We start from the raw sequence: 15,339 nt of genomic DNA, 5'->3' as shown, positions 1-15,339 counted from the left end.
GAAATGAGCGTGATCTAGAAACACAGTTAAGCAGTGAGTACAGTATGTTATTCTTCTTTTCTCTAGTCCCTCAATTAAACAACTTTTATACACGAGGGGAGGAGTCAGCCGGCCGTCCGGGCGATGTAAACAAACTGAAGATAGGACTCTGAAAACTCTGAAAACATCACAGACAGTGGGACTCGGGTGTTACACCCATTGTAGACAGTCATGACTCACAGAGTTATTTTCAGAGGAGATACTTGATTTCTATTATATTTAAGTGTGAAAAATCACAAATGAAGACTTTAAGTACTTCTTTCCCCTTTACACACACAATAGTATAAACTTATATATCGATGCTGATACGACGTTGTCCACAGAGGTAAGCTGCTCTCTACCTGAATCCATACAAAGGCAGCATAGTGTTGTAGTCTTGGTCTTAAAACCGGCCTGAGACCACTTTCTGAAGGTCCCGGAATCTACTTCAGTCCTTTATGACAGAACTTACATGTCTTCCTCTTCACTCACACAACACCACTTTCACTTTTCACACAGGACTGAGACTGAGAAAAGGGTTACTTACCGCTATGAGCTCATGTGACCTCTGACCCCCTGAGACAGGTGTGGCCCTGAACCTCTCATGAGTCAGGTGTTCATATATATGAATGTGTTTGTGTGCGAGTTTTATTAGAAAAGCCACCTGACCTCCGAGGGGTATTTTAATCTCACAAACCGCAACTGCATCTGCCTTTTCCAGCCACACACACACACACACACACACACATACACACTCAAATAGACACATACTGGACCCCCCACCCCCCCATCCCACACACACACACACACACACACACACACACACACACACACACACACACACACACACACACACACACAATCAGAGAGCCTGTGGTGAGGCAGAAATATCAGCTCCTGCCACCTGCTCCTCAGACAGCCTTTCATTATCTCATCTGTGGTATCAGCTAAGAAGAATGTGTGTGTGTGTGTGTGTGTGTGTGAGACGCTGGATTTTCTGCTTTCTTGCCATCATTGAGGTATAAATGTCCACAAGAGGCTGGCTGCAGCAGCACAGGAAGTCACATACACACACAAAAAAAAGACGTTTTTGCAGCAGAAATCAACATTTTTACAGCCAAGTACGAAAAGACGAAAATGGGTCTGATTAGCTCATATCTCGATCGGGACCCTCTGTGTCGGGGTGAATTTGTTGATTATTTAAGGGTTATTCAGAATAAGGCGCGATGTAGCTGACCTGATTGACAGGTGGGCGCGGTGTAACGGTTTGTCAGGAGGTTTAAAACCCGCCTCAGCTCCAGCTCTCAGCCTGTCGTTAGGTCGACTGAAAGTTAGACTGAGACAGGATTTCCAACATGGAGACCGCCATCGATAAGACTCCAAAGCCCCTTGCAGGAACAGACGGGGGACATCACTCAGGCTTTTTACAATAACAGTTACAGTTTATAGTTTTTATATTTCTAAACGACGTAAAAACAACCTCGAGTGATTTCTTGATTTGCAGACAAACACTTCTCTCTGCCTGACTTTTTCTCCCCCAGAAGTCTTTGGATTCCATGGAGACCAACCCCGGCTAAAATACCACCGCTTACCTACAAAGACATCATTCTTTATGTTAACACACACACTCCTTACACACAGACACACACACACACACACACACACACACACACTGTGTTGCTGTGTGAGTCACTTTGCTCTCTCCTCCTCAGCAGGCTCTTATTGAAGTCGTCTACGCTGCCTTCAGACCTCCTGCTGCTCGATGATAAAGCAGAACAGAGAAGAGACAAGAGAGCCCGTTACCCTCAGGCGCCTGGGGCGAGAGACGTTAAAAGAGGGGAGAGAGAGAGAGAGAGAGAGAGGGGGGAAAAGTGGAAGAAAGAAGACCTGTTGCTCTGACATCTGTTGCTAAAAGGCCACAACAACACTGATGTGGAAGAATCAGAAAATACATGTCGGGATGTTGGATTATTTGAAGTGAATGGTTGTAGGTAAAAGGTGATAAGGATGAAGAAGTCCCCCATCATGGCATTGTAGTTTTATATTGTGATAAGGGGTGGCATTGCAGAGTAACTCACAATATTACATTTACAAGGCAGCTGGCAAGAAAAATTCCAGGAAAAGTTAAGGGTAAAAAAAAATCACACATCCAGCTCACCCCAAAATGTGTGAAAGCTAAAAGCCTGATTTATACTTCTGTGCTGTATCCACAGTGTAGATTCTACACCGTAGTGGCCAACGCCATTGCGAGCAGTAAATACTTTACTAACTTGGTGTCTGCGTAAATCTGCGATACTCAGCCTACAAACGTTAGCTGTCCATGCGTTAGTGTACAGGAAACCATGGCAACTGAGCAGCGGTCCACGAGGATGAGCACCAAAATGTTCAGATATCGGCAAGAAGATTAAGTTAGAATTTAGAGTAGAATTGGTTTGTCGTCTGCAGCCGTTTGAATTGAATTGAATTGAATGGGGGGGGCTCAATCAATGTTTTGAATTTTTGGACTGCAGTACCCATTTTAAACACCAGGCGTCAGAGTTATATACTGCTCCTTTAATGATAGATAACACCGTGTCAATGTCTGCCTTTAAGGGTGATTTCCATCTTATGCATGCAGACAATTACCAATTTTTTAAGTGCTTCATGAACTGTTCAAGCAGTGTGTGTGTGTGTGGATGTGTGTGTATATATGTGTGTGTGGATGTGTGTGTGTGTGTGTGTGTGCTAAAAACACCTTCACATAAAGAGCTCTTTCACCAGGCTGTTTACAGCATCCAGAGGCCCCAGTTATGCATTAATCAAACACTTGTGCGTGTGTGTGTGTGTGTGTGTGTGTGTGTGTTTCTGTATGTGTGTGTGTGTGTGTGTGTGTGTGTGTGTGTGTGTGTGTGTGTGTGTGTGTGTGTGTGTGTGTGTTTGTTCTCAGTATACCTGTGGGATCTCACAGCCTGGAATTTATTGCTGTTGCTGAGTGGAAACCTTACAGTGTTTGCACTAAGATGTCTTTAAGAAAAAAAAACAGCCTGATGTGACCTGTGTTTATGAAACCAACCAAAACGCTGGACAGCGGGTTCTGGGAATCTGCAGCATATGAGAAGTTTCTGGAAGTTCCTCTCCCCGGTACCGATTTAAACTCTGAATCCTCCCACGTGAGGAGCTGAAAACAGACCAGACCCGGACTTCTGCAACTGATCACTTCATCTCGACTTAAAAGAACTATGAGTTCTAACTTGAATACAGCTCAATAGGGGTGGGTCAAAATACAGATAAGGCAGAATATCATCCCCCTGTTTCAATTGCGAAACAATAACTGAACCGATGCTTTATCACAACAATCTAAATAGATTTAACTCACCACATCACTACATAAGGAAAAGAGCAAATGCTGAAATGAAGAGGCAGTTCCTTGTTAAACTTTGGAGGAGGAATCTGTCTTCACATCATCATCAAAGCCATAATTAAAAAAAAGTGACAACTCGACTGTCTCTATCTTCGTGCAAAGATGCAGCCAAAAAAAAAAAAAGAGGAAAACTGGGAAGCTCATGAGGATTAAATAAAAGCTCCAAAAAACAAAGAACTCAATCGAAAGGAGGTTATCTCTGCTGAAAATAGAGGTGGTGAAACAGGGGGGGGGGGGGTGCAGCCAGATGGAGGGAAAGTACGCTAAATGGACTATTATGAAGGGCCCGGGTTTGGTGCTGTGAAACCTGGTTGTGGTTGCCCACGCACTCACAGGACGAGTCGGGATTACAGCAGGGATTAAGTCTATCTATACCAGATTTAGTGAGAATTATCCCCAAAGGAAATAGAGAAAAAAAAAACACACACACACATAAAGCAGCTTTCTGGTTTTAACATCAGTGTGTTGTGCCTAATCGGCAAACAGAGAGTAACATGGCAGCAGGGCGTACAGAGGGAGTCATCAGACACACCTCGCACTCTGATGCTGCAGCCTCTACCATCAGGGCGTCAATGTGTAGGTGTGACCTGCGGTGTAAAAGAGCTTTGAGTAGTCAGAAAACTAGAAAAGAACGATACAAGCTCAAGTCCATTTACCATTTAGTCTTGAAAAGTAACAAAACTTTTTTTTTTTAAGACAGATCTTGAGTCATAATTTGCCGAAAGATGGCGTCTGACAAAGAGAGTGAGCACTGTCTAAAGGTAAATCAGTGTCAATGTGTTTTTTTGATGAAAGTTAAATAGTTTGCAGGAGTTTGCCTGCAGTTTTTGGTTATAAAAAAAAAAGGAAATGAGCTAATATTTTGTGCCTAGAGCTTCTTTTGTTGTTGTTGCGGTGGTATCAAAACAGGTCTCAATATCGTCGAATTTTAAAACTCTGACAATGACAACCCAAGTACGACAAAGAGGAATCGATGCATTGTGTATTTTTTAGGACAGATGTGTACCTTGAACTCCTACAAAGCACAAGTTTTCAGTTTAAGAAATATCTGGTTATTGTTTTATTCTTTGCTATTCACACAGAATGGAGATATTTGATGTTTGAAAACAACTTTAAGTGTACATAAAATGTGTGTATGTGGGAACAGCTGTAGCAAGGGTTAGGAATAAATAGGACTTTACTTAATCCTACTGCTATGATTGAAATGAGACTAAATGGGCTTTAAAGCAACATTATGAAGGAGTTTGGTTCTGTGAGCTTTCATGAATGCATATGGCGATGTGTTCACTTGCAGCTGTATGTCCTGAGAGAGAAAGTGCTGGCTCGGCTTAGGGATTAAAGTGACACATAGCGGCAACAAATCTTTGAACTGACCCCAAGCGATGGAAGCGGGCGAGAGAAGTGGTTCAGATAGAAGTGATTGTACCCGACCTAAAAAGCCTCTGCATGTTTCTAATAAGCTCCACGAGCAGAAACGTGCTCAAACTAGGATCAATATTGGAGATGCTTTTGAAAAATGGAGAGAGGTTAGAACACAGAAAGGTTTACAGACCCATGCAGAGCTGGATAAACACTGAAGCTTCAGAGTCCACCACATGGTGACCTGTGTGAGCATGGACTCTAGAGAGGAGGGGGGGGGGGGGGGGGGGGGGGGGGGGGGGGGAGACAGCTCTCTACAATGTTTAGAATCTGGACTGCAGTACCCATTTTAAACACTAGGTGTCAGAGTTACATACTGCTCCTTTAATGATTGATAACAGTACCGAATCTTTAAAAAAACGACTTTGATTTCACGAGATAGGAGAAGAAAAACTGCAGACCATCTGTAGAGTCTTTGGTACCGTGCATTGGAGTTTTTCTGCAATGTTTTTGTTACTGAAACAAGAAATTACCCAAAATATGGGTGAGTACAACTTTTTTATTGCCTTGGTATCAAACCAGATTTTCATTTAGTTTCATCATCAAGGTGTTACATTTTGGTAAACAACCCTACATAGCTGAGTCACTACACAGCTCCTGTATTCCTTAATATGTTTCTATTTTCAGCATTAATTTAAACTATAAAACAAATTCAAACACAATGAAACACTGACACGAGAACAATAATTCTGGGAAAATGTATTTACGTCCAGTTCAAAAAGAATTATTTTCTGCTTTGAGCTCTAAAGGAAACAATTACGGCTGCGTCTTCTAATCCTAAACTGTGCCAAACGTCCGCACTTTTTAAACCTATTTTCTCACTTTTAAGGTCTTAAATTGAACCTCACAGATAGAGATAGAAACAAACATGGGAGCACACACACACACACACACACACACACACACACACACACACACACACACACACACACACACACACACACACACACACACAGTATTTAGGGATTATTGGACAATCTAAACTAGATTAGAAAGCATAAATCCCATCAGAGAAACCTGATCCAAACCAATCCTCTAATCTGATCTGACCTGGCTGTTAGGATGTGAAACAGCTCTGCCTAACACACACACACGTTGACATCACTGCGGGTGTGTGTGTTTGCGCACACGTGTCCGAGAGAGTGTGTGTGTGTGTGTCTATCCCCTCAAAAGGTGTGATGAATGTGAGAGTTGTGCAGCTGTGGCGCCATCAACGACCGCTGTACACACACTCAACTGGACATCAACGGCCAGTGTGCATGGAGCAACGACACACACAGACACACACACACACACACACAACCCCACATACACACACACAACCCCACACACACACAACCACACACACACACACAACCCCACATACACACAACCCCCCCACACACACACACACACAGCCCCACACACACACACACACACACAACCCCCCCACACACACAACCCCCCCCCCCACACACACACACAACCACACACACACACAACCACACACACACACACACACACACACACACACACACAACCCCACATACACACAACCCCCCCCCCACACACACACACACACACACACACAACCCCTCCCCCCCCCCCCCCCACACACACACACACCTGTAGACACCCTTCCTGTTGGCTGGTTTCTAGAAAGCTGAACACTGCAGGTATTTTGGTGAATCTGTGATGTGAATGTGTGTCCTGTGGAAGCCACTGCAGAGGTTGTTTATGCACACACTTAAAAACACACACACCTACATGCACACACACACACACACACACACACACACACACACCTACACACACACACACACACACTCACCTACACACACACACCACACACGGTTTTATTGAGCTTCTTCCAATGATGTCTCCTCTTTTATTGGAAAGCGGATGCCTCAATAAACACACACACCTCCTCCACACAGTTTATCACCTGCACACATGTTCATGTAACCTTCAGCGACATTCACCTGAACGCAACACGCATCTATCAGACCCTGAAGTGCTCATTTTCATTATCCATTTGTCTGACTTTCTTGTTGTTTATAAAGTAATTTCTGAACCTCAAATTTGTGTAAGAGTCTAAAAGAGAGAAAGATACTCGGTGTGCTATTATCATAAGAAACACAGTTAGCGGCAAATCTTCACATTTGATCAAATTTAGAGTGAATATTTTTTTCTTTTTGAACAATTAACTTAAAAATATGAATCACAAAAGAGCATTCTCACACATTTATCGAATGCTGTCACAAGAATGTCAATACTTTTCAATACCATGTTTTCAAACTGCTAGCGTCAGAAACCACAGGAGAGAGAGAGAGAGAGAGAGAGAGAGAGAGAGAGAGAGAGAGAGAGCACTGTCTAAGTTGCACAAAAACACTGGCATCGCTTGGTACCGAATGTTTTAACAGCCTATTTGTGCAATTGGGACAGTTTTCAAAAGTTTGACTGCAACTTTTGGTCATTGGAAACAACAAATCACAGGATTTGGTGGCTAGAACTTATGTTTTTGTTGCCGTGGTAACCAAACAGGTATCATTATTGTCCCTTTTTTTAGTAGTATCATATCTATGTTTAAAATTGTGGTATCATGACAACCCTGCATTTATCACCAGTTTCCAAAACTATCACCCACTTTCACTTGAGATGAATTTAGTGGACAGAAGAAAAAAAAGGGCGACCTCCTCTTCAGATGTTTGTCACTAAGTCTGTGTAACGTTTTGGAAATCAGCCGGACAAGCACTAATGGAGAGATGTCAGAGTGAGGGGCTGCACATGGAAGAGTGCCGGAGCAGTTAGGGGGTTCGGCGCGTTTTTCAAGGGCAGCGCGGTACAGCGCTCAGGAAGTGAACTGGCATCTCTCCAGCTACCAGACTACAGCAACGCTCCGGTTCCCAACTCCTCCTGCAGCACCCCTAACAGACTGATCATGTACTTTTTCTGTGCTCTTGATGATGACACAACAGAGCAAGCCGATATTTAAGAGGCCTTTTTTTTTTTTTTTTTTTTTAACTGTAAAGATTAGTCTCAGACTTTTACATTCATGACCCAAAACCGGTCAAAACAAAGAGCTGAATTTCCTTCAACTGGGTCAAACTTTTAAACTCTGCAGACAGAGCACTAAAAGAAGATTACAACAGCATGTTGCGAAATGTAGAAGAAGCACGATTTAAAAAGGAAAAAAAAAAGAGCACGTATCCTGAAGCTGTTTGACACCTAATAAAAGAAAAAGAAGAATGGATGGAGAGTGGAGGTAAACAAAAACAAAAAGGAAGAGGAGCACATGGAAAACCTCGGAGCTGTCACTGACATGAATCTTTAAAAAGGTTAGAATAAAACTCAAATTGAAGGATGACTAAAGGAGTTAAGTGTTGACTCAGTAGTTTTGATTCAACATCAGATCACATATTTAAAATCACTCGTTTTGCCCTCACACACTAAACGCAGCTCTTGTTTCATTTTCTCTCCGTTTTCTGGCCCCTTTCAACCTCCCAAAACTCCCTTTTCTATAAAAAAAAAAAAAAAAAAGTGCTGGCGTGTATCTCTACCGCTTTTAAAGCCAATAACTGTCAGGACATTTCACTGCTCACACACACACACACACGGGGGAAGATCACAGGGTATCCGGTTAACTGTAATGAAAGGACGTAAAAATGGATGCCTGCAATACAGCCCACGTCTCTCCCTCTTTCTCACACTCATGCACACACACACACACACAGCAGCATATACAGTACATTCATGTCTTGACAACATGAGAGAACACCTGGATCCCACCAGGTAAAGCAACACACACACACACAGCAGCATTATTTTCACAGAAGAATCTCCTCTAGATCAGACATGCGGGACAGTGCAGTGATTACACATTACACTGATGATGTGTGTGTACAGACGGGGAAAGATTGAGAATAGGGGGATGTCCAGGAATGTAAGAACTGAGCTGAAATACACATAAACGCTGCTCGTTTTGCCCCCTGAGTAAGTTGCCTACGAAGTAATATCAGAGGAGAAGGATTTAATGAAAATGTCTTCATCATTTCCGAGTGTTTTTAAGGTGCAGCAGAGTCCGCTGATACCATCAAGTGTAGGGTTTTAATTTAAAAAAATAAACTCTAAATCAAAGATCTAACATCAACACATTCAGCCGACTATTTCATGTTTTGATCCTGTTAGGCTTCCATACATTTTGTGACTGTTGTGGCGTTTTTAATATCAGAATTTAGGATATCCTGACAAAATTGTTGATCCTTATCATTCACAGAAACGAAAACAGGGCAGTTTTCAAGTGATTAGGAGGCATTTCACACCAAACTCCGTTGAGAAAAAGCTCAATTACAAGTATTCTGTTGATTTTTTCCGCTGAGAGCCATTCAGCAGAGATTTAAAATGAATGTTTTAACAACAATATGAGTCCCTCTTACATTCGGCGTGTATTTTATCGACATACTCTGTTCGTGCTGATGTGTAGGTGGCACTTCAGGATATCTAGGAAAACGGGGTGCAACAAACACAATGTATACAGCTGCAAGTTCTACAATTTGTGTAGCCTAAATGCTGCTGGTAATCTGTTTGTGATTACAATCAAATTCACATTTGCTGCAACAATCCAGAAGGCAAGCGAGCTTCCTTCTTGTCAGGTACATTAGGCAGTAACTGATTCCTTAAATTGGCTGATTTTTTACATTATGTTTTGGCCTACCTACCTAGGCTACACATTTCCCCACACAAGGGAGCGAAGGCGCCTGACTGTGTTGATGCAAATGCCAAAACAACAGACGAGCAGCTGCAGCCCCTCTCATGGCATCTTCCTCCGTATAACGACCATGCTGCTTCTTCCCCTCGGAGACAAACGCTCATTCTCCAGTCGGCAGAGGAAACACAGGTGTTAAAACAAAAACCTCTTTAGACCCGCACGACACTGAAGCTGATCATCATCCCAACATACCGCCTGTAGCTTGTGCCGGACGGCCGCCTTTCCGAGCAGCGGCGGCGGCGGGTTGCCCCTCTTCTGCAGCCCCCTCCGCGGGTTCTCCCAGTCGGCTTTGTTGAACCCCCCGGCGCGGTCCTCTCTCTTCTCCCGGCTCCTGGCGCCTCCGTCCCCTCCGGAAGAGTCCAGGCTGCTGAAGTTCCACACGATGAGAGTCTGGACCAGCAGGACGGCCAGAGCCGCGACCAGCAGGGCGGACTTGGATCGCCGGGCCAGCCTGCGGGCACACGGGTTACCGTTCATCCTTCTCCTCCTCCTCCTCCTCCTCCCTCCGGCTTAGGCTGAGAGCCCCATCCGCTAAACGCCAACAGCGGGGTGTGAATGCTCCCCTACACGGCCTGAGAGGAGCTTCTGGCAGGCAGAGAGGAGGAGGAGGAGGAGGAGGAGGGAGGGAGGGAGGGAGGGAGGAGGGATTTTGGCAAAGGCATGAAATGAGGAGAGAGGTTTGGAAGATCAGCAGAGAGGACACAGAGGCCCTCATGTGGCCAATAACGAGGCAACAGTTTAGAGAAATCATTTATTTTCTCATTCACAGCGAATGACGTAGCTGCAGTTTTTGAAACAGCGAAGAAGAGAAGCATGAGGGTCCGGTCTGTGCAGGGCCTGAAGCAGCGTCTGCACGGCCCCTGGGCACCTTCATACGAATAGATAGCCTATCAGAAAATAACATGCAAAAAGAAAAGAAAAATGGAATGAAGGAAAGAAGAAGGACAAAAAGAGGAATAGGGGTATAGAGGAGGGGAAAGGAAAAAAACAAAAAAACACACAAGCATACACTCGAATCACACACACACACACACACACACACACACACACACAAGCAGGGCCCTTCAACACCCTCAACATACAAAATTGCAAAACGTTATTATTACTCCCTGCCTGCCTGTTTTGTCTTTGTCTATGCTGTTCATCGTATCGTCGTGTCTCCTACATACTTTTGCTCTTGTCATATCCCTCACTTGTCTTGTATTGTTCTGCATCACCTAATACAAAAAAGAAATTGTGAAATTATTAACACTGAAAAAAAAAGAAAATAACATGCAGATTGAATTAACTTAAAGTCTTTATATGTGATTTTTCACTCTTAAATGTAGAAATCAAGTATATCCTCTGAAAATAACTCTGTGAGTCATGACTGTCTACAATGGGTGTAACACCCGAGTCCCACTGTCTGTGATGTTTTCAGAGTCCTATCTTCAGTTTGTTTACATCGCCGGGACGGCCGGCTGACTCCTCCCCTCGTGTATAAAAGTTGTTTAATTGAGGGACTAGAGAAAAGAAGAATAACATACTGTACTCACTGCTTAACTGTGTTTCTAGATCACGCTCATTTCAGGTAAATTTACATGCAGTGTGAAGATACGAGCAGAATAAAGATCGCTAGCATTAGCATGCTAACACAACAATGCAGCACAAGTTGTTTTGGTTTCATGCTGGTGCTCAAGGGCGACATCTGCTGGATCAACAAAATCGCATATAAAGCCTTTAACAACAAGCCCTTACCTGTACTTTCATATCATATTCCACTTGATATTTTTAACCCCCAACTTTAAACAAACATCAGAATCAATCTTTATTGGACAGGTACACACATTTCCCTGTAGAAAAGTTTACATATTAACAACACAAGTAAACAATATACAGACTGATGTCTGATGAGGAGGATAACGATATTTACAAGATAAAGGGAGTGATCGTAACATGTGGTTGGAGTTTATTCAGATTTGTTTGTCACCCTTACCGCTAATACTCTTACTTTGCAATTTTTTAAATTATTATTTAATTTGCACCTTTTCCTAAAGAAGAGTATGAGGGGCCGGCTGTAAGGAAAATAAAAAGAGGAGGGAGATTTTGTTTGTGTAACTTCCCAAAATCCCCAAAATGCAAAATGATACTTCAATAAAAAAAATCTTCCCCCTCTCTTTGTTTTTACTCTGTATGTCTTGCCCTAATTCTCAGTACTTTTATGTTTGTTTTTTAAATGAAACTGCTGCATGAATTCCTATCTATCTATCTTGTAATTTAATAATTTGAAAGAGGTATTTGATTCTTGTGTGAATAAAGTTCGGTCTTTGCATGTTTCTTAATGGTGCATCCAGCAGAGTAAATGTGGCCCCGTACAACTGTTGGAAGATACAATGAAATTCAATAAAAGAATGACTCCAATGAATTTGATAAACAAACAAAGCGTCCTTTGTGTGATCAGAGGAAACGATTACCTCTACCGTTATGTATCATCAGCCATGCAGAAAACACGCACACGCATTGCGCTCCAGCAACTCTGTGAATCTTGTTCTACTCGCCCAACTAATACACTTTCCAGCAGATTAGTTTGATTTCATGCATATTGCAGAGAAGTGCCAGCGATCTAATTGAGTGAACATCCAAAAATAGACTCCATTTCTCCTCCTTCCACTCTCTCTTTTTTTTAAAACTGTCTTCTTCCAGACGTCTCATTTCAGACGTCATGGACTCACTGGATCGTCTCCTTATATATTAATATGATTAAAATTTGACTTGTTGGAGACTTTCGTCTTTTCCTAAGCCAGCATGCAGCTATGGTTAGAGACTGTATCCTGCGTCAAGGGTTGCGATCCATTTTGCAACATCCAGGGTTGCAAAATCACGGCATGGAGCTGCAGTTCCATGAGTGGCCACTTGAGGCTGGCCATAAAAGTGAGTCGATCTTCATAGAGCATGATTCAAATGTGCCCAACTTATAAACATGTTTGAAGCCTGGTACCAAAATTATATTGGCCTTTTTGGCTTATTTCTGTTTTTATGACAACTGTGCTGGTTTAATTTTTAATTAAACTCACTTTTTTTGTATATGTGAATAAAGAAACAATAACAAGGGACAATACGGCTCCAAAAGTTTCAGTCCCCTTTCCTTCTTTTACTGCCATTGCCCTGGACTCTAACTTTCTGATGTTTCCTGATTCTGTGGGTAATATAGATGTGTGAGAAAGCTCTGTTTACATAACATGACTCATTTAGCCAATACACCTTTTAGAAGAATGTACAGAATGTATTATGTTCTAATAAGCTGTGAAGGGCATACAAGACAGCAGTGTGCTATTAGTTGTGTAAACAGGTTTTACAGGTCCGTACTGGTTCTGCGGTCCACGTAGCCATCCAAATATTAGAATCATAATGGAGAACCTCGACAGGTTATAATTAATGAAAAGACAGAGCAATGAAATGACAGCACTTTGCATTTGAAAATTCTTAATCTTTTGTAACATGAAAATAGATTGTTCCTTTTTTATTTGTCACCTCTTGCAGCTAAAATCAGTTATCACTCTGCTTTCAATAGAACAAAACAGCAAATCTGATTTTATGGAACCAATTTATTTTAAGGGTTACATTTGGAAGTGATACAAAATGCAATGTCTTGATTCATTATACAAATATATAAAAATACATTTGACCATTCAAATAAAATTGGTATCATCTCTTAGAGCTCACATGTAGCCTCGTGCACACCATCCACCGAAGGGTTGGGCTGGGGACGGGGATGGGATGGCACTTGGTTTGATTGTATTAATGATTTTGATTCGACTGGGATCCCAGACACAATCCTCCTCCAAACCACTTTTCACCATTCCACAATTTGGTGGCACCCAGGCGGTGTCATACACCTCGCCATATCTGGAGTCATGCCAGGTCATCTGACGTGGGTGGCGCTGATAATTGATGGCGATCACCTTGCCCACATTGACCTCAACCTTAAAGACGACCCTGTCAGAGTCAGGATGATCGATGGGATAGCGGCTGGCTTTATTCAGGTCTCTGCTGAGGTAGACGCCGGGCCCGAGCATCCCACCTGAAGAGCGTTGAAAACCATTGGCCTGGATCAATCGAGCAGCCTTACTGGTGGTGCCGTGGTACATGACGTACTTTCTGTCATTAACTGGCGCATTGAGCCCGAGTCGAACGACCCCATCGGGCAGGTCAAAGTCATTTTCAGCCCACTGCATGATGATGTCTGGATTACTGTCACTGTAAGAAAGAGGATTGTCAATGTTAAAACTTTAGAGGGATGTGAAGAAACTTAATATCAAAGGAATTTAAATCATTCAGGAATCAAGATAGACTTTATTGTCCCTGGAGGGAACAATTTTTCTTGGACTTTGTCCTGCAGTTACAAGAGAATAACAAAATAAAATACATAAATATAGATCATACAGAACATAGAGCATACCATGTGACAGTTCCACTTTTAAATAAAAAAAACATCTTCTTGCAGCAGTGACATATTAGCATAGTGCACATCCTACATTACCTCTTATTTAGAATATTAATTAGAATTAGAATTATTTTACTGGATCCAAGGCATCACAAAATGCTTTCCGTTTTATACAGTATAAAATATTCTTTGATTGAAGACCTTTATTTAATTAGCAAAAATCCCCCAAAACTTGTAAAACTTACAACAATTTTTCTGTGATACTACACTGAAAATAATCAGTCTCTATTCTGTTGTTCATTGATATTCAGAGAGTTGTCCTAATGGATTGATTTGCAGTTTTCCAGCCCTGACCTGATTATAAAGTTATTCTCCATTATTGAAACTTTATGGCAACTTTTAAAGTTTTATAATGTTCTGAGTAATTCCTGGTGTGGCTGAAGCTTCACTCTGATGGACAAACAGTTAACGGGAAATCACTTATATATATATTTCCTTTGTAAAAAAAAAAAAAAAAAGAGACAAAGACTTTATAGTTAAAAAAAATAAAAGTTGTGTTCACATACCTGTCCTCACTCCAGGTCCGTCCAAGTGTGCTCGCTCTGACTTCAGTCTGCTTTATAAAGGATCAGGTAGGAAAAAACATCTGCATAAGTGTGTTACTTTCACTTTTGTTTCACTCATGCACTGTTTTTTTAAGTTTTGAGTTCAGTCAGTTCTGTTTATTCAGGTGTGGTTTTATGCACATGGAAAGTTTAATTTCTGTTTTGGCAACAGGCTGCAGAGTGATCAGAGAATCAGGGCGTAGTAAGAAGTTATCAAAAGACGGAAGAAAAAATCTATTTATATCTAAAATCTGAATCTATTCCTGCACAAAAAGTTCAACAGCTGGGCTGTTTCAAGGGGGGGGGGGGGGGGGGGGGGAGGGGGGGGGGGGGGGGGGGGGTGGCCTGGGCAAACATCTGATTGGCTAGCCCAGGTGCTTTCATACAATGTTTAATAATGATTGATTATCCTTCAAGTCAAAGGTGGAAATTCAACACATTGGCTGTGTTGCAACAGGCTGCCGGTGGTAACAGGTTAGTAGGACATTTTCTATTTTTGGCACTTTTATTATTTTTTTTTATGATCTGTAGAGACGTTTCGAATCCTTAAAGAATTATCAGTGGAAGATTAAGATGTTGTCTGAATCTATGGCGACAAAAACGTCTCCTCTTTACCTAAACTCTCTCCTCCAGGTGTACACTCCCTCCCGCCCACTACGCTCTGCCAATGAAAGGCATCTGATCCAACAGGGTCCTAAGACGCTGACTAGACTCTTCTCCTCTGTCG

At 42.3% G+C, this 15,339-nt stretch overlaps 1 protein-coding gene across 1 annotated transcript in view; it reads right to left on the bottom strand.

Annotated features, from left to right (window-relative positions):
* The window catches only part of LOC132954008 (xylosyltransferase 1-like), a 32,972-nt gene extending 22,748 nt beyond the window's left edge, over nucleotides 1-10,224 (bottom strand). Inside the window, exon 1 of the mRNA XM_061026435.1 lies at nucleotides 9,777-10,224. Coding sequence (XP_060882418.1) covers nucleotides 9,777-10,061 — 285 coding nt within the window. The 5' untranslated portion in view covers nucleotides 10,062-10,224. The remainder of the gene's footprint in view (nucleotides 1-9,776) is intronic.
* Between the last annotated feature and the right edge of the window lie 5,115 nt (nucleotides 10,225-15,339).

The sequence above is a fragment of the Labrus mixtus genome, chromosome 20 (assembly GCF_963584025.1).
Source record: "Labrus mixtus chromosome 20, fLabMix1.1, whole genome shotgun sequence".
Lineage (NCBI taxonomy): Eukaryota > Metazoa > Chordata > Actinopteri > Labriformes > Labridae > Labrus > Labrus mixtus.
The sequence above is the reverse complement of the archived record's forward strand: the minus strand, read 5'-3'. Positions and strand labels throughout refer to the sequence as shown.